This window comes from Rhinolophus ferrumequinum, chromosome 15, assembly GCF_004115265.2.
Source record: "Rhinolophus ferrumequinum isolate MPI-CBG mRhiFer1 chromosome 15, mRhiFer1_v1.p, whole genome shotgun sequence".
NCBI classification, from domain to species: domain Eukaryota; kingdom Metazoa; phylum Chordata; class Mammalia; order Chiroptera; family Rhinolophidae; genus Rhinolophus; species Rhinolophus ferrumequinum.
This window is the reverse complement of record NC_046298.1, coordinates 18,235,118-18,256,454: the sequence shown is the minus strand read 5'-3', so window position 1 is coordinate 18,256,454 and position 21,337 is coordinate 18,235,118. Positions and strand designations below refer to the sequence as shown.

Here is a 21,337-nt window from a genome sequence, read left to right as displayed (position 1 = left end):
TGAAGGACATTGGTTACCCCTGTTCTTCCCATTCCCTTGCTACTCATCCTCATCACTGTTTTCCTCAGTCCACTTTAAATAACCAAAATGCTCCTTAAAGAAAAATTTTAATATAGAAAACTAAAATTTCTTTACTCACATGTCACCTTCTCAGTAAGGCTCACTTGAATACCCTAGTTACTGCAATCTCTCCTTTACCTAACAGTATAATTCCGATCAGCCTTCTCTACTTTTTCTTCTTTTCCACAGATACATTATCTCTAGATCTTTTTAACAATCCTGCACTGTAGGTATTTTAATCCCATTTTCTAAGTTCTCTGCTCAGGTGAACACAGGTAAGTAGGTGGTGGAGCTGGGCCTCTCTGGTTCTCTTTCAACAGGTGAGATGGGCCTCCAGAAAGATGACACTCTTGAATGTTACGAAACCTGCTTTAGCTTAATCTTTCTAATTAACCAAACCAAGAAATTTCTCCCACACTTTCAATAGGAAATCATATGCCACCAGTATGCTATAGTTTTCCTTAAGAGAGAAAGGGAAGAAGAGTCTGGGGACTCAAAAAGAAATATGGTCTCAGTTTTGGGGTTCAGAAAAGACCATGATGCCCAAACTCTGTCTGGGTTTATTGTCTTTAGAAAATGTATGGGATCCTGTCAAATCTGAGCTGAACAGCTTGGGAAATATGGTGGAAACTCTTATTCAGTTCAAGGCTATGTTAAAAAAAAATTTGTGACACTTACACAACTCTGTGAATATATTAAAAACCACAGAACTGTACCCTTTAAATGGGTGGGTTGTATGGTATGTGACTTCTATCTCAATAAAGGTGTTATTAAAAATAATATTTGGGTTTGGTTCAGATCATAGTCCAAGAGTTTGGTTCAGTTCATGGTTTATGGTTCAGTTTAGGTTGAGTTGTGAAGAAACCAAGTAAACAGAGAAAAAAAATGTGGGGAACATTTCAGTATTTGACCCAGAGAAGTTATACTAGGCTTAAATCTTTAGCTGATGTAACTAAATAGTTCTGCGAAGGCCCTCTTACATGTTACAAGTTAATATTATAAAGAACAAGAGATTTGCTAAGTGCCATCCAAAACAAGTAAAGATCAGGTGCCTGATGGTTCACGTGTATTAGAGCAATTGAAGGTTTTAAGTCAGTAATAACCATTGTTTCTAAGTTATTAAAAAAAAGATACAAACAATTGGGCATAGGGGTATGTCCCTCAAGGAAGAATTAAGGAGAAGAAATGACTGATGAATAACTTTCTTAAAATCCTAAGTCGGAATTTAATGATAAGAGTTGCCTTTATAATCAATAAAACGAAGCATATAAAGCTCAGGAATCAGGCAATACCATAAATGTAAGTGTATATGTACATCCATGAGTGTGTCTCTCTGCTTACTGATAAGGCACAATCACCAGACTTGGAAGAAAATTCCTTCTCAGTGAGTACTTCCTAAGATTTGATGTTCAACATGGTCAGCCCTAGAATATTGACATTGCAAAAGAAGCCAGTAATACCCTTTTCCAAGTGTTTGTTTTTATAAAGTTACATGCTATATTATATGAGAAATATTGTCTCTTATAAATAAAAAGGCAATATAAATTACACTTTATTTACATATTTATAACTTATAAGCCATCTTCTTTCAAAAAGATTTAAGATGGTCAAGTGCATTGGTCAGAAACAGACTCCTGGCCACACATTAACTCGTCTTTTCTGCCCATCATCATCTCTCAATAGCAGCATGCTAACGCACAGTAGATATAAAGATATACATTAATTTATTGATGACTAAATAAACACAAGGACAAAGATAAAATTTAAGGGGCCAGAGGAAGATATTCATAGAGCAATACACAAATGAGCAACAAGACGTACATTTCATTAACTCATACGCTCTGAAATCAGGAGGAGCATCCAGTGCCAACCTCTAGCACAGCTATTATTTGGACTGCTCATTTCTCCTTTACCTGCTCTGCACCGGGCACTTTACACCGGTGTAAAGTGGTGAACAATACATGGAGCTTAGTCTTTTCTGGTAAATGACCCTGTCCCTCTGAACATAGGGCACGTGTGACCAAAGAGGGCCAATTAGGGTATTTGCCTGAGATTTTTCTGTGAACAGATAGGAAACTCACAGATGGCCCAGAGACTCGGGTAAAGTTTCATCTGTCCTTCCTCAAAGTTTCTTCAACTCTACTGATTACTCTGCAATCTTTTAATAAATCCTCTTTTAATGCTTAACGTAGGTTAAGATGACTTCCTGTCACTTTTAATTAAAAAATCCTTACTAATATAACTTTCAATATATATGTCAGACTAGTGAGGCTGAGGGAGGTTAAAGACTTACCTGATCTTGAAAAATAAACACAGGTTTCCTGACTCCCAATCCCAAGCTATATCACAGGTCCAAGTAAAAACAAGCTTTAGAGAAAGGAATCAAACTGCTATACCTCATGAACCACGGAGCCCAGAAGAAAGTCCAGCCTCTGGCACAGTTCTCCAAGGTTGGATAAGCTGCTGGCCCTGTGAGCACTGTCTGGATCTCTCGCTCCCCTCAAGAAGGTGTGGATCAAAGGTTCTCGGTACTTTGAGACCATGTCCCCTACAGAAAAAGGGAAGAAATCACAATCTTTTAAAGCAAATTGTTAACTTCTTAAACAAGGAAAAACGGTATTATTGTGGCACATTGCATGGTGTTTTATACTTTTCAAAGTAGTTGCATAACCATTAAAAACTATGCTCAGGAAGAACATTCAACGTTAGGTAGGAAGAAAACTGATAATTAATTGGCCATTAGATTGAGTAACAATCAGGTCACTGTTGACCTTGACAAGAATGGTTTCGATAGACCAGTTAATGTCATCACAGAGTCAAGCAGAGGTTGTTTAGAGAGCCTGATGTCATTAATCTCAGTCACTTGAAAGAGGGAGGAGCAGGAAGTCGGTTCGGTTTCCCTTAAGGTCAGGAACACAATGTATTTTCCATATAAGAAAAAGATAAAGAAGTAATTCCTCCAAAATGCTCCCAGTTCCTAATACACATATGAAGTCCTAAGACTCATCCCCTGCCCAGTTACCATCAACATATATTGCAGAAATTGAATCCATGGTGACTGAGCCATAACCTTTTTCAGAAGAGAAAAGAGGGGACTTCGTGCCTACTCTTAGATTGCACTCTGAATATCAATCTCAGAGAGGTAGTCACATATATGAACAAAAATATCTGCATAAATATTTTACTGCAGATTAAAAAAAATAATTAAAAAAGATTTTCCTGCAGAATTATAATAGTGAAAATGAGAAGAAATAAACATTAACTAATATGGAAGTGGTTAAATAACCACACATATTATGGAATACTGTATAGTCATTAAAAAGAACATGAAAGAATTGCATGCACTAATATGGAGAGGTCTCCTTAAGACACTGTTAAGCAACAGAAACTAATAGAACCAGTATCATACCATTTGTTTGTAAAAATGCACAATAAACGACTTCTCTCACTATTTGCAAACCAAATGTACAGATTTAAATATGTAGATTAAATATACAAATGCTTTAAAACAAAATATGTTCTCAGTACAGGTACTATACTATACTATAGCATGAACTGATACTATAGCATGAACTAGAAAGCAAAGTTCCCATATTCATGAAGCCTACTTCTAGTCGGGGAGAAAGACAATAAACAGCAAATACATCTTCCAGCAGCAATAGGGCTATGAAGAAAAAGAAGGGGGTTGGGGTTGGGATTGAGAGCCAGGGGTGAGGGCTTAGGGAAAAGCTCTCAGAGAAGACCTGAAAAAACAAGTCATGTGAAGTCCTGGGAGGAAAGTGAAGAGCAGAATGGACAACAGAAGTTTTGTATTCAATGTAGAAATCATATGGCTGTTTCTTATACTGAGCCACAATAGAAGCCAAGGGCATACCATTACACAAACAAAACCACAATTTAAAGTTCCATTTATGTAAATTCCTGCCCTGCCCCAGCTTCATTACTACTTTCCAAACAAGCATCCATTTCACTGCATGCTCCACCAGCACCATCCCCACGTACACCTAGGAACCTAGAGGAGCCAGTGGGAAGGTCAGCATCTCAAGAACTCTGCACTGTACCCAGGAGCACGCTCTGTGCCCACTTGTGGCCTTGTTTTCCAGACACTGGAATGAAGAGCTAGAACACACACTGCATCTGCTCTGCATTACTCAGAGTGCCCTGCCATCATGTTCTCCCTTGCACTTCACATACACAGCCTAGATTTGTTATACCTTTGCTCAAACTTGTTCTTTTTTGGGGATTTGCAGCTCTGCCCCCAATTCCTGGCGGCTCTGCTAGCCTCTGATTAATTCTCTGTTCCCCTAGCTCCTACCATGCTGTGTGGCTGGTTTCTTAATACTGTACTGGATCCCAGTTTCCAGGATGGGGTCAGCCCTGACCAGGAATCTAGGCAGAACAAAACGAATGCACGTAGTCAGAGAATATAGCTTCCAGGGCTGCGATTTGATATAGGCATAGAGCTTAAAGATACTACATAAAGCATTCTTAATTTGAGCTTTAGAGATCCCTAAATGTCAAATTTTGTTGTGTACATCTCATTGGCATTCTTCCATTCTTTCTTGCAAATCACACTCCAATTTTAAGTATCCACTTGCCCCAGCACTAACCACCACCCATGTGATTCAGGTTAAGGTCTTCACTGGTCTAAGTGAATCATGGTGGACATATCCTCTTGCCTGAAATGATTTAGGTATGGCCATGTGACCCAATGTGGGCAATGAGAGGGAAGAAAAATCTGCTAGAAGACTCTAAGAAGATGTTTTGCCACTGGTTATGTTAAGGATATGACACCTTAGAGTTTCTGTAGTCAACTTAAAACCATGAGGGATCAGAAGATGCAGCTGGCAGAGCAGAAAGATGAAAAAAATGATGTCATGGAGCCAAACAATTAACTAGTCCTGGACTTTTTGTCATGTGCAGTGACGTATTCCCTATTGGTTAAGCCAGCTGAGTGGGGAATCTCTGTACCTGCAGCCAAAAGCATTCTAACTGATATAATATGAAAACTGGAATGTTCTTTAAAATTATAGAGTACTTCTGTGTCAGTTCTATGTCTATCTGTACAAAGCCAGAAAAATTAGATTTGCCAAAACAAAGGAATTTAAGACTGTATATGTTTTATAAAGGGTTCAAAAGTCAATGTTATAACTAACATACAACAACAACAAAAATTAAACCCAATAATTTTTTCTTCTAATTATAATTTAAATTGGGACAATAGCCTCATATAGAGCATGACTCTTATAATATCAGCATATATATGACTTTCCCAAAGAGCTAAGTCATCTTTATACGTCTGCCAACCTATTAAAAAAAAAAAAAAGGTGAGTAACGACAGTAGCTCATGTGAAGGGGCTATAATGTTGAGTATATTACGCAACTATTGACTAATCCACTTCATTATGAACTAAAACCCCGGGCTCCAGGACACCCACTACTATTCCTTAGTTTCTGATTAAGAAACAAAACCTCAATTATCCCATCCACTCCTTGTTTTGGTTTAGGTTTTTTTTTTTTTTGGTTTTGCTTTTTTTTTTGTATTTTTCTTTATTCAGATGAAATGTTGTTACTGCTTCAGTTGAAACTTCTTTGAAACTTATTAGATTCCAAGCTCCTTATTCACCTTTTGTCTGAAAGGTGGTACACACTTGCTCCCTGACAAGGGCAAACATCCACTACCAACCTGTTGAGTTGTCTCCTTAAAATTATGCATATTATATGGCCTTTACAAAAAATGGTATTGATTTCTGAATTCCCTTATCACCATTTTCAGAACGTACTCACCACAGACTACAATATGTAGACTAAGAGATACCGGTGGAACTGAAGTTGGAGATTTTCCTCAGGATTTCTAAACAGTTTCAGGGAAATTAACATAGTAAATCCAAACCCACTCCCAGAAACTTGACTCAAGTAGATGCTAGTCAGTTCAGCATTAATGACTTCTACTCTGAGCAATGATAATGACAACACCTGGCTATTTGCATCTTCATATTCTTCTCAGGATGTCAGCAAAAATCAACCTTATTGAGAAGCAAACAGCTGTATGTTCAAGGAAGCAAGTGAAGGATCTAGGTTGGTTTGAACAAACTTGATAAAAATGACTTACTTTGGAAGGTGAAAAATCAAGTGCATAGTGAAAGAGAAAGCTGAAAAAATTTTAACCTGCCTATGACTTGCTTGTATCAATTACTGTATGTGTGAGACGATTCTTTTAACAAATTAGGATTTGGAAGATTTTTATCAAGCTTTACAATGGTACTCTGAAATCTAGATTGATAGATTCATTTGTCAGATCTCATCTTCTTCCATAAAGGATCTGAGGTGACTTACATAGTGGAAGGGCCGCTATAAAATCAGAATTAACACCCAATTAAACTTTTGGAGTCAGGAGACCAGCTGATTTCAAGGGCTCAACCATTCTCCTAGTTCACTGAAACAGGTCATAAAAATGAAATCAAGAAAAATGGAGTGAGAAAGAAAATTCCACCCCTGGCCAAATCCTTACACCATACATTCAAAACTCTATTATTAATGCCTGGGAGCCCCTCTAGTCCTTTTTTCGTCACTTCCTTCCCTCCTTTTTTTTTTTGTCTTTGAGACATAGAAGTGAATACAGGGGTTGGCCAGTTAGCTCAGTTGGTTAGAAAGTGGTGCTAATAACACCAAGGTTGCTAGTTCGATCCCCACATGGGCCACTGTGAGCTGCGCTCTCCTTAAAAAAAAAAAAAAGTGAATACAGATAAAACCATTCTTAATTACTCTCTTCTACCGTGTTTCCCCAAAAATAAGACCTAGCCAGATAATCAGCTCTAATGTTTCTTTTGGAGCAAACGTTAATATAAGACTGGGTCTTATATAATATGACATGATATATGATATGATATAAAATGTTGGGTCTTATATTAATTTTTGCTCTAACAGATGCATTAGAGGGGGGTGGAGGGTGGGAGATGAGGGTAAGGGGGATCAAATATATGGTGATGGAAGGAGAACTGACTCTGGGTGGTGAACACACAATGTAATTTATAGATGATGTGATACAGAATTGTACACCTGAAATCTATGTAATTTTACTAACAATTGTCACCCCAATAAATTTAAAAAAAAAACAAAAACGATGCATTAGAGTTCACTGTCCGGCTAAGCCTTATTTTTGGGGAAACACGGTACCTACCAACAGGAAGTAACTAAGGGTATCCTATCCTGCTGGTTAAAACCAATTATACTTTCCAAAGATCAAACGATCACTTACACCCAGCACTCCTCCGTAATCAGAAGGTTACACACCTTCTGAGTAATATTTTAGTCCAATGTTTTTCAAACACAAACATGAGCACTGAAATTGTGCAGTGCAATGTGATTATAATGTGGATCCAAGTGATACAGAATTCTCATTAAAATGAGAACACAGCACTTAAAAAATTCTATTAGAGAATTCACAGACCCCTAAAATCCATGAAATTTGATCTCCAGACTTCAGTTTGAGAAACACCCTTCCAGTTAGCCAATTTAATAAAAATGTTGCATGTGCAAGGGACTCCATGGGGCACTAGAGATTTAGAGATGAAGGAGATTTTGTCCTTACTTCTAGGAAGGTAGAGGTACACCACGTGACATGAGAGCAATAAACCAGGTGATATTTATTCTCTTTGCGGAAGACTTCATGGAGGAGGTGGCACCTAAACCGAATCTTGATGGATGGTGAGGATTTTCATAGACGTGATACTCCGGATAGATGGAACTGTGTCAGCAGAGCCGTGAAGGCAAGGTGGGCAGAGAGAGAATACAACAGATGGCTTTATTTAGAAAACAGCTATACAAGGTGACTGTAACAACAGGCGCACTAAAAGGTAAAATGATCAGAAATACCCAGGGTCAAATCACGGAAGGCATGAAGTTAAGGATTTAAACAATGGGAAACTGATAATGCTTTTAAAAAAAAAAAAGACTTCATTTGTAAGAGCAGTTTTAAGTTCACAGCAAAACAGCAGAAAATACAGAGTTCCCATGTACCCCCTGCACCTCCCTTCCCCCAACATCCTGCACCAGAGACTACATGCGTTTTAATTGCTGGACTTACACTGACACGTCATTATCACCCAAAGCCCACAATTTACATTCAGGTTCACTCTGGTGTGGTACAGTGTATGGGTTGACAAATGTGTAAGGACATGTATCCACTGTAGTTACCATATAGAATAGTTTCACAGCCTTAAAAATCCTTTGTGCTCTGCCTATTTCTTCCTCTCTCCCAGCTCACTCCTGACAACCACTGATCTTACTGTCTCCATAGTTTTGCCTTTTCCAGAACTTCATATACAGTTGACCTGTGAACAACATGGAGGTTAAAGGCATTGACCACCCGTGCCTCTCCAGTTGAAAATCCGTGTATAACTTCTGACTCCTCAAAAACTTTACTAACAGTTTACTGTTGACTGGAAGCCTTACCAATAATATAAATAGTCAATTAACACGTATTTTGTATATGTATTATACACTGTATTCTTACAATAAAGTAAGCCAGAAAAAAGAAATGTTATTAAGAAAAGCATAAGGAAGAGAAAATACATTTACAGTATTTATTGAAAACATCCACCTATCAGTGGACCTGTGCAGTTCGAACCCGTGTTGTTCAAGGACCAACTGTAGTTGGAATCATATGGTATGTAGACTTTTCAGATTGGTTTCTTTCACTTAGTAATACACATTTAAGGTTTCTCCAGGCCTTTTCATGGTTGGACAGCTCATTTCTTTTTTCTTTTTTTTTCTTCCTTTTTTTTTTCTCATTTCTTTTATGTGCTGAAAAATATTCTGTTGTCTGGATGTACCACAATCTATTTATCTATTCACCTACTGAAGGATATCTTGCTTCCAAGTTTTGGTAATTATGAACAAAGCTGCTATGAACAGTCATATACAGGTTTTTGTGCAGATACAAATTTTCAACTCATTTAGGTAAATATTAAGGCGCATGATTGCTGGATCATATGGGAAGAGCATATTTTATATGAAACTGCCAAACTGGCTACCAAAGTGGCTGTACCATTCATTTTGTATTATCGGTTTCCTATTGGTCACATCTTTAATTTCATGCCCTCTGTGATTTGATCCTATTTCTGATCATATTCATCTAGCAGTGTGCCCTTTGGTACAGTCACCTGGTATAGCTGATTTAAAATGCTGGTCTAGCCAGATAATGGAATATTATTTGGTAATAAAAAGGAATGAGGTACTGATACATACTGCAACATAGATGAACTCTGAAAACACTATGTTAAGTGAAAGAAGCCAATCACTAAAAAAAAAAAAACCCACCAAAGAACAACCCACAAAACCACATGTTACATAATTTCACTCACCTATAGAAAATAACCACAATAAGTAAATCCTTAGAGACAGAAAGTAAATTAGTCTGACTGGTAATGAGTAGAGGGTTTCTTTTGGGGTGATGCAAATGTCCCAAAATTGATTATGGTGATGTTTGCACAACCTTGTGAATATACAAAAAAACTGAATTACACATTGTAAATGGGTGAATTGTATGGTAAATAAGAGAAGAGGTATATGTGTGTAGGTAGAATCTGACATAAAACATACCTCTGCCTTCCAAAAACTCAGAGACCAAAGGCTTGGGGACGAATCTCACAGACAACTCACAATGGCTGCTCCCCTCAACATTCAGATTCTTTGGTGACATGCCCACTACAGGAACTGGGTCCTTGACCGCCAGTCAAGCAGAACCCAGAGCTTTCCCACTACTCTGTGAATGGCACTGCTTCTGCCAGCTCTTTACTTCCTTATTGTCAGTAAAAGATGGTGCCAAAAAAATTTCAGTCTTTACTATTTCAGAGCTAGTAGTTTACTGGGTAACATTTAAAAAAACCTTCTAAATCCAATGCTTCGTTAAATATATATATGTAATTTTAAAGTCTCTTAAAAGAATCAAGAAAATATTTAAGATTTAGACTCGGAGGTCCTTACACATAGTTGTAGGCATTTGGTCCAATATCCCATCTATAGGAATGGCTGCACCAAACCACATTTGACAAACTTGAATCTAGGGATAGTTAAGACCTACCGTCAATATTTAAAAACCTTTGTGCTCCAGCCTTATTATGTCCAAATAAAAAAAAGGGGGGCTTTTGCTCTTTATTTCATTTCCTCTATGGACCAGACTCAAGCAGAGATGGAGATCTCAATTACAGTGTTAAATCCCCTGTGTAATCTAACCATTTCAAGTATGCTCTTCCTTTCTCCAAGGCAGTACTTTCTGTACTTTGTTTTTGATATTAGGTATTTTGGGGAGAAAAATGAGCAAATGTACAAAAAGATTAAATGATATAACACACACTTGACTTCATTAAATCAGTTACTGAAAAAAAGGATCCAGAAGAATGACGTTTCCTCCCATCTTGGATTCCCATTTATTTGGGAGCTCAAGTGACTAGATCCCTAGGGGTGACATCATGGAGAGCCACATGCCTTCATAGAAATATCTCTGCTGACCCAGTCAATGAGGAAACAGGAGCCGAAATACAGACAGAATACGTACCCTTCTATGTCCTTGCTAACATCTATCCATTTTTCCTGAATTTCAGGGCCTAGAACTCTGCTTCACTCCTTAAAGAAATCCAGTAGAAGAAGGACTGGTTTCTTGTAACATGTAAAAGTACAACTTACTGTCACGTGTGGACCAGAGTCAACAGAGATTATAATTTCTGTCAAGGTCAGAAGGAAATCAGATTGACATGGCAGATACTGACAGGCAGGATTTCCTCTCCAAAAGCCATTTATAGAATTAAATAATTTAAATGCAATTAATTTTTTATGAAATTCATCATTAAAAAATTCATAGGTAAATTTTGATCTATTAACAATTACGTTTCAGCCTTGAATTTCCCATGGGGAATGAACTGGGGAAATCATCTCTTTTCTGATTTCAGTTTCCCTTCTCCTCATAGCCCTTTATGAACAAGGGAGAGATTTTAGTTAAGATAAATATATAGCTACAGTACACCCCAGACATGAAATGCTGTGGAATAAAGCAATGCGGTGTGCATTTGTAAGCCTCTTTTTCTGCAAAGCACTTGTGTGACTATTATCTTATTTGGCCTCCAAAGAATTTAAGGTAGGTAGAAAAAAATATTATTAACTCTGTATTATAAATGAGGAAAGTAAAATTTAGAAGAGGCCAATCCCAGGTCACACAGCTACTGTAAGACAGACCAGGCTTTTGTCTCCCAGGCGGAGGGCTCTTTCTACTGCCATCAGGACACTTACTTGGCTCTCTATTAAAATCAGCAGGAATTTCCGTTCTAAAACAAAGGACATAAACGAGGCCAAATGATTCCCCCACATTTCTGACATTTCATGGTCCTTGCAATTTTCATCTTTCTCTGTTTAAACTTATAAGGCATGGGTGGAAAGAAGCCAGTGACATGTCTTAAAACAGTGCATAAGCAATAGGGCAGAATGGGAATAAGTTCTTCTGGTCCCTGGGCAAAAAACAGAATTGTTAATCTTCTTGTTTAAGGGCTGGAATCCTATGAATTCTAGCCTGAAGAAGAGAACAAAAAATTCCCCTCTTCTTTACTATTTTCAAAATGAACAGAGCTGAACACTTCTGATTTCCTAAGAGTAGGAAACGACTGATAAATGGCCTTGTGAAAGCTGCTAAACCCGTACACTTGATGCACATATTAGGTCATTGAAGAGTGTTGGAGTCAAAGCCATCTTCTGGTCTTGATGGGACTTGCCAGAGAGGCAGGTCACAGTAGTCACGGAGCAAGAATGCTGGTAGTCCCTGGATAGATTTCCCCCTACTGGTGTCTACATGTCAGGACCCACTTTTCTCCCTAAGGCTAATGTTGATGGCCTATTTTTGGTGTCACATTCATATTGTTATTCTTTTTAAGGCAATGTAACCAAGAGGTGACCCTGAGCTATGAGTTTCAGGGGCTCTTAGCCCTCTCTTTCCCGGTTCTGGTTTCATTATTCCTCATCTCACAGACCACATAAGCAGGGATGATTGAGATGCACATTGTATATAGACAGATTCTGATAAGCTTAGATGTAACCCTGGGAAGATCCATATGAGACAAGGTAGTAAACAAAAACAAACTTGTTAGTGGGACAATTGTTGGTGCAAGTGACATACCAGGTATGTTTTAGAGAGCCAGAGAGACCTTCTTGCCTCCAAATATTTCTTCTATTAGCAAACTGTATTGCCTCCAAGTCTATTTAATCATTAGAATTTTATTTCTTTGGACTAAATAGCCTCCTTATTAAAAATACAAAATCATCCCAAGAAGGGGAGCACAATAGGAGGCTGTCATCCACCCCTTAGTAAATGTTAATATACGTACTTCCTCTTTTTTACAAGCTGGGAAGGAATTTGAAGGTGTGATAATCTCTGAAAATTGATTACTTTTTAGTGATGGTCAAGCCTGGGTAAGGAAGGACCTGTAAAGGGAAGTTTTAAATGGAAGGGGAGAAGAAAAAAAGAGATAAGTGAGGGGCACTGAAAGGAGAGATAGAGACCCTACTTTACACTTCAACTTGCAAAAGAATGTTTTTCCGCGTCTTCAAACAACAGAGATGTGCAAATAAGAACCATAGATAAATATCTTTTGGACAAAGTAAAACAATGTACAGGAAATGCTTTGTACCAATGGATTTTTGGCAACTCAATGAACTAAAGTAACACAAATAGAAACAGTTTGAAACTGGATGCCAAGGCTTCCATAGTTAGGTATTAACTTAGGTTACTCATTCCATCTCTACAGCTCATTGAACTCCAAGATTGGATTACCAACGTATAAACTTTCTAGTTTACACAAAGTCACCCTACAAGGAAAATCTGCAATAACTGGCTCTACCCTCCTGTGTTACTAACAAGACAAACAGATTAGTTCTCCTGAAAAGTGTGCTTGAGACAGTAACAGACTTCAGAAACATGGTGGAATTTTCTTGAAGGGTAGAATTAACAAAGTAAAGCCCAGAAATATGACCACAAGGAAGGAAAGGTTCCAGGTTTATGGTAAGTTGTTTTAAAAGATGAAAGAAGGGGAAAAAAAACTCGGTGTTTTAAATGAAGGAGACTCTACAGTTTTGTAATCTTGAAAGTATTACAATCATTCCAGTGACTTAATTAATTTAATTTGCTACATAAATGTTCAAACCCGTTAAAGCATGCCCAAGAGTTAGTTGGCCTCATAATATTGACAAACACAAATCAAGAAGCCTGTAGCCTGAGAATATAAACTCATGTTTAAGTCATTAACACAATATCCCTCAAGTGTTAGGAAATCAATCTCTACTAGATCAGGTCCAGCAAAAGGAAAGTTGAGGTACAATTTCTTTCTAAAGGAAATATTATATTTCAGTTAGTGGCTGGTTGACTCTCTTTCAAGTCCATAAGTCAAAATGAATACAAACTCTATTTCAAAACTTACAAAGACAAGAGAAAATCAGGTGATTCCCGGTTCTGTGTTCTTTCACAAACACATTGAAGAACCCAAATTCATGCTTTAATTTACTCTAAATTGGAACAGGGGAGTGAAATGAGAAGACAAATGTATGAAGAAGTCACTGAAAATAAAAATAACAGCAGAATAAAACACTGAAACATTCAATGTAATTGTTATCGTTAAAGAAAGGACCCTCTGCTAATGTCATCTTACATCTCCTGAGCTAATGAGTCTTCTTCACCTAGTGATTTTTCAGAAAAGAAATATCTACTGAAATCTATTTAAAGAGATCTAATTATAAAAGGTAAGATTTCTGCTGTTAAGCTTGAATTGGGAGGAAAAGGACTTAAGAATGATTTGGAAACATGAGTAACTTCTAAAGAAACTCCCCTGACAAGTAAGCAATGAAGTGCTGTTGGTTACCATAGAATAGCGGTCAGCAGACTTCTTCTGTAAAGAGTCAAACAGTAAATACTTTGGGCTTTGAGGGTCACACAATTTCTGTTGTAACTATTCAACTTAGCTTAGGGCAAAAACAGCCATAGACAATATATAAACAAGTAAGGGTGACTGTTTCAATAAAACTTTATGTACAGACACTAAAATTTGCATTTCATATAATTTTCACTTGTCATTAAAGATTCTTCTTCTTTTGCTCCCGCTTCCCCGCCAGCTATTCAAAAATGTGAAAACCATTCCTTGCTCAGAGGCTGTACAAGAACAGGGGCAGGCTGGATCAGTTTGTCGACCCCTGTAATTTCCCAACTTAAAAGCCCCATGATTTTTTGGTTACAGAAATGAATTCCCTGTTGCTACTGCAGTCACCAATGTACATTCTGCCATTAAGAGTTCATGCCAATACCAGGCAGCTGATTTTCTAATTTCATAATATAACTTGGCTTTTACAGTTCCCATATTAATGAAAATGATAAGTTTGGTTAAAGCAAACCATTTATTTATCACAGTTGTGACTAAGGGCATGATCTTTGCAATCAGAAAGATCTGGCTCTCAGTCCCTGATCGAGCAGGCTAGTGAGGCTGGGAAACTCACTAACTTCTCTGAACTTGTTACTTTTTCTATAAAATGGTATAATAATAATAATAAGAGAAGAATCAGCTTGTAGGGCCATTTCAAGGATTATGTGAAAACATGCATATAAAGTGATTAACAGAAACTGAGCAACTGATTTGTATCCTGCAATAGGACAGGTGATTACACAGGGTACTCGTGTGAAGGGCTACTTACTCGAGGTTGGCTTTTGCCTTGGGAGATCTAATTATAAAAGATCTAATTATAAAAGATGAAGGAAGACAATGTGCTCACTCAAAAATAACAAGAAAATAATAGCAACCAATACTTATTTACCCTTTACCATAAGAGATACTGGTTCTGAACATTTCACATATATTATCTGTTTAATTTCATAACCCAATAAGGTAGTTATCGTAATTATCCTCATTTTACAGATAAGGAACAGAGCAGTTACGTAACTTGTCCATAGCTATTAAATGTGAGTCAGCTCAAAACTTAGGAGGTTATGACTCCAGGATCTCAGTACATACCTTTGATAGAGATAAGGCAAAATGTAACTTGTCCATAGCTATTAAATGTGAGTCAAGCTCAAAACTTAGGAGGTTATGACTCCAGGGTCACAGTACGTACCTCTGATAGAGAAAGGCAAATGTATTCCAAGATTATGCCTGTATGTCAAATTTGTTTTTACCTGCCCAATGACTGCCACTATAGATATCCCATTTCTCTATTTTGGTATTTGGCAACCCCACTACAGGAAATAAGCTAGTGCTAAATATACGAGGTCGAATAATTAAGTTCGCGAACTCATCCTAGAAAAAGTGCTACACACCTCATTGCTGAATATCACTACAGTCACTTTCGAAGTACTTTCCTTGGGAAGCTATGCACTGACGCCAGCACCTAGTCCACCCTTCAAAGCAATTTTGGAACTCTTTTTCTGGAATGGCCATCAGAGCTGTCGTCGTATTACCCTTGATGTCCTGAATGTCATCAAAATGTCTTCCTTTCAATATTTCCTTTATCTTCAGGTAAAGAAGGAAGTCATTGAGGGCCAGATCAGGTGAGTAGGGAGGGTGTTCCAACACAGTTATTTGTTTACTGGCTAAAAACTCCCTCACAGACAGTGCCGTGGGAGCTCGTGCATCGTGATTCAAGAGCCATGAATTGTTGGCGGAAAATTCAGGTCGTTTTCGTCTTTTTCATGCAGCCTTTTCAGCACTTCCAAATAGTAAACTTGGTGAACTGTTTGTCCAGGTGGTACAAATTCATAATGAATAATCCCTCTGATAGCAAAAAAGGTTAGCAACATCATTGCAACAAGTTCATGAACTTAATTGTCAGATCTTGTATCTATAATGACACTCAAATATTTGTAAATGATTTAATATATATTATTTCATTTGAGCCTCTCAACAATTCTATGAGAATAACAGTTGCTGGATAGATCATAACTCTATCGCCATCTCTAAATGTAAAAAAAAAAAAGATGACAGTCTCTCATTTCTTCCTCTGAATTGTCTATAATATCTACTTTTTCTTACCATTATCACAGACATCCCTCTTTGTGCCTTGGAATACCACAAAAGCTTCCTAGCTGTCTCTCTAGCTCCAGGCACTTCTTTCTTTATCCATCTTTCGTGCCCCTGTGAACCACTCCTTTCAAGGGTTTTCATCCTTGGGAAATTACTAGAAATTAGTCCTAGCCACCAGGGAGCAGGGTCTGATGGTGAGTGTGTCTTCATCCATCTCCCAAGAGAAAAGTATGTTCCTAGTGGTAACTATAGCTTTGATTCTTGTGTGTGTATTTTAGTACAAACCTGGTCTCTCGCTTTATGCAAGAAGGCTAGTTTGGGTTTGGTTCCTATTTTCCTTAGGAAGTTGAAATTCTCCCCACAACTGTCTAGTTTCCCTATTGGCCTGAGGCTTCAGTCCCTGCAGTTACTACATAGAGTTTGAGGTAATAAAAGGTACTATTATTATATACCTGGCACTTTACATTTAATAACTGCTGCAAGCCACACAAGAGCACTGTGAAATAGATATTATGATGATCATTTTACGGACGAGGAAACCGAGGTACAGATATGTTAAGTAACTTGCCTATGGTCACACATTTGAGATTCAGGAAGTGGCAGCCTTGGGATTTGAATGCAGGCAGCCTGACTTCAGGAACCAAGGGTTTGGCAATAGTTTCTACAGAGGGAAGATATGGCAGTAAGGATTCATCATACAGCACAAATAATTTGGACATGCTGATCTAAAAAAAAATTTCCCACCCTAACATCAGAACCATGCTTACATTGTGGGCAGTGATTTTGTTTTAGCAAAAAATGACCTATCACATTAAAATAATGTCATCAATTTAATGTTTTTGTGGCATTAAAATTTTTAAAGCTGTAAATGATCTAAAATATATAAGCTAATTTTGTTTTTGCATATTTACTTAATATTATAATAAATATTATTTTAATAAAAAAAGTAATGTCTGCTCTTCAAAAGACACTATTAAGAAAGACTGGGAGGAAATGCTTGCAATACATATATCTGACAAAGGACTTGTATCCACTACATACAAAGAACTCTTACAACTCAATAAAAAGAAAAAATAATCCAATTAAAAAATGAAAAAAAAGATCTGCATGGTTAATTCATGAAAGACATACATGAATAGAAAATAGCACATGAAAAGACTTGTGCTCAAATAATTAAGTCATCAGAGACATACAAATTTAAAACACAATGAGATACCACTATAGACCATTAAAATGGCTAAAAACTAAAAAAATTATTGATACCAAGTGTTGCCTAGGATATGGAGCAATTGGAACTCTCATATATTACTGGTTGTAATGTAAAATGATACAACTACATTAGGAAGCACTTTGGCAGTTTCTTATACATGTTCTATATGACCCAGAAATGCCACTCCTAGGTACTTACCCAACAGAAACACACACACACACACACACACACACACACACTTATGCACACATATGGTGTGATCAAACAATACAGTGAATGTTTAAATTTAAAAAAATTATTACAGTAAAAGATACATTGTCATTAATCCCTCTCAAAATACTCCCCCTCGCTTTGAATACACTTATCCCACTATTCTTGCCACTTTCTTTTTTTTTTTTTAAAGTACATTTCACCATTTTTTTTTTTTTAAGGAGCTCACCACCTCCAAGAGGCTCCCAAGTTTCTCTTTTATTTTTTTATTTTTTATTTTATTTTATTTTATTTTTTTTATTTTTTATATTTATTATTTTTTTTAGATTTTATTGGGGAAGGGGAACAGGACTTTATTGGGGAACAGTGTGTACTTCCAGGCCTGTTTTCCAAGTCAAGTTGTTGTCCTTTCAGTCTTAGTTGTGGAGGGCGCAGCTCAGCTCCAGGTCCAGTCGCCGTTGCTAGTTGCAGGGGGCACAGCCCACCATCCCTTGGGGGAGTTGAACTGGAGTTGAACCGGCAACCTTGTGGTTGAGAGCCCACTGGCCCATGTGGGAATCGAACCGGCAGCCTTCGGAGTTAGGAGCATGGAGCTCTAACCGCCTGAGCCACCTGGCCGGCCCTCTTGCCACTTTCTGAAGCAGTTCTAGAAGTCCTCTTTCATGAGTGTCTTTAGTTGCGCTGTTGTGGCTGCCTCGATGTCCTCAATCTATTCAAAATGTTTACCTTTCATGGTCATTTTGACTTTGGGGAAGAGCCAGAAGTCGCTAGATCCGGTGAATAAGGTGGATGAGGACACACCGTAATGTTTTTATTTGACAGAAATTGCCGTACCAGAAGCAGTGTGTGACACGGAGCATTGACATGAAGGAGGATGAAACCATTTGCCCATTTCTCAGACCGTTTTCTATGTACATCGTTTCTTAAACGCTCCAATAAGTCCTTATAATATTCAGAGTTCACTGTAGAGTTCCTGGGTACAAACTCAGCTTGCACAATTCCATCAAGGCCAAAAAACACAATTAACATCACTTTGATGTTAGATCTTGATTGACGCGCTTTTTCACACAGGAGAACTGAGTAATTTCCATTGAGAACTCTGAACCTTGGTCTCAGGATCATAACCACAGACCCAAGTTTCATCTCCCATGATGACATGTCTTAAAAAGCTAGAATCTGAAGCAGCATGATCGTGCAACTCCAACAAAACTGACAAATGCTGTTGCTTTTGACAGTCAAAACACGTGGAACAAATTTTGCACTCATTCGCTTCATGCTCAAATTTGTTGTTAAAATGCTTTGAACAGAACGAAAAGACATGTTCATATTCTCAGAAATTTCCCTAATAGTCAATGCCCTGTTTGATCAAATCATTTCACTTACTCTTTCAACATTCTCTTGGGTTTTTGATGTTGAAGGACATCCCAATCTCTCCTCATCTTCAATCGATTCCCAGAGGAATAGTTGAATAAATATTGTAAATTATGGTATAGCCATACTATAAAATGTTATGCAGCTGTTTAAAAGCTCCTCCTCTCACCTTAATTTCCAGACCAAGCCAACTGGAACTCACAGTAATCTGTTAGACAAATCCAATTATTCTATTTTCCCTTGTTTTCTACAACTGTCTAGAAGAGAGTGTTGTCAGAACAGAATTTTGGGATGAATTTGCTCCTCTCTGGGCAGATGATAGGGTTTCTAAAATCAGATTACGGGCTTCATGCTGAAGCTAGAGGGGATCATGGGTTGCTCATCACTTAGATGAATTCTGAAGGGGCAAAGTGATTGCTAAACTAAAACAAAAAATTTAAGCAGGTGATATGGAAAAGAGTTGACAAAGCACATTAAACAAGGGTGTTTTACAGGTTTTAAGAGGTAGAAGTACAATACACCCTAAAGCCCAGGACCTACCCTTCTCTTGGAATACAGTAATTTAAGAAAAGGCAGCTTCTACCCTAGAAGTATAAGCTGCTTTGCCCCAGCACTCCCGGGTGTCATTCTACCTGCCATGGTATACTCCAATAGAGACCTGGGATTTAGTTCCCTCCCCTCCTTCCTCATTTCAAAAATTAATTCCTGATCTTTTTTACAGAGTTCACTGAAGGTAACTCTTCAGATAAAGCAACATGAATATGGCTTTCTATTTTGGCTCTCATTTTTGGAAGTTTCTGACCTAGAGTGAAGGGGAACTTGTTTGAGCTTGCTGACTAGAAGACTACATTCTGCCTCTAAAAATAAAGCACTACCTTTGTCTATCACAAGGACACTACCACATCTGAGTCACTCTTCTAGGGCAATAATGGGTTCATGGAGTTATGCATCCACCCTTCCATCCATCAGTCTCTCCTGCCCTCCCCACTCTCACCTTTCCCTCCTTCCCTTCATCCATCCACCCACCCAACAATGACAGGCTCCTCCATTCATTCTGAGAGCAAAGGTATACATTTTGGAGACGTCTGGTCAGGGTTAGAAATCTGGTCTGAAGCCATGGAATAATTTTTCTCTGTGACATTAGCAGTATCACTCATTGCTGACAAGAGTGCACATTTCTGAAGGGCTAAATACCAAGAGCCTTAAAAGCATGCTCTTGGTATTTAGCTTTTGACCCAGTAATTTCCCTTGTAGGAACCTATCCCATGAATCAAAGATTCACCAAAGGAATTTATGTATAAGAATAATCAACAGCACACTTCTCACAATACTCATAAAGTTCTTCATAAAGAAAGGAACTGGGGGGCTGGCCCTCATAAAGAAAGGAACTGGGGGGCCGGCCCTCATAAAGAAAGGAACTGGGGGGCCGGCCCTCATAAAGAAAGGAACTGGGGGGCTGGCCCGGTGGCTCAGGCGGTTACAGCTCCATGCTCCTAACTCCGAAGGCTGCTGGTTCGACTCCCGCAAGGGATGGTGGGCTGTGCCCCCTGCAACTAACAACTGGCAACTGGACATGGAGCTGAGCTGCGCCCTCCACAACTAAGACTTAAAGGACAACAACTTGAAGCTGAATGGCACCCTCCACAACTAAGATTGAAAGGACAACTTGACTTGGAAAAAAGGCCTGGAAGTACACACTGTTCCCCAATAAAGTCCTGTTCCCCTTCCCCCCCGCCAAAGAAAAAAGAAAGAAAGGAACTGGGAACAACTTAAGAAAACAATAGTACCTTTCTAGAAAATAATTAAATAAAAATATGATAAATTTAGATTATTGATTATAATACAACCAATAAATCTTGTATTTTCAAGAAATATTTAATGACATGGAAAAGTGATTATAAATAATGTTAAATGAAAAAAAGGCCAGTATACATATAATTACAATTGTGAGACAGAAACATCAAAATGTAAACAAGGGGTTGTTACTTCTGAATGGTAAGACTATTAGTGATTACTTTGTTGCTGTTTTTTTAATACTTTTTAATATTCTCCAAATTGTCCAAAATTATCATGTCTTACTGATACAATTACCTAGGAGGGGAAAAGTCTATAAATAGATTTTTTAACGTTACATCTCTCAAAAAAATTGACATGAGGAAGCAAAAAAAGAAGGAGGAAGGAGAAAAACAAGTCTGGGCTTTAACCTTCAATTCTGGTCAGCTTAGTATTTCCAACTAAATATAAATATTTGTTGAATTGAATTACACCCATGCTAACCTAGGCAGATTTGGCAAGAAGCATTTTATTTGATCCTCTGAATTTTGCTGAAAATTTCTCCTTTGAAAATATGTGAGCTCTAATCCTTGACTGTTGTTTATTGTTGCTGAAATCTATAAATGCCCAACTCCCAAACTGGTATCCAATTATTCACATGTCCAACCTA

General features: G+C 37.8%; 1 protein-coding gene across 1 annotated transcript in view; it reads right to left on the bottom strand.

Annotated features, from left to right (window-relative positions):
- The window catches only part of TANGO6 (transport and golgi organization 6 homolog), a 141,909-nt gene that overhangs the window by 36,281 nt on the left and 84,291 nt on the right, over positions 1-21,337 (bottom strand). The window contains exon 16 of the mRNA XM_033128876.1: positions 2,457-2,608. Within this exon, the coding sequence (XP_032984767.1) occupies positions 2,457-2,608 (152 nt within the window). The remainder of the gene's footprint in view (positions 1-2,456; positions 2,609-21,337) is intronic.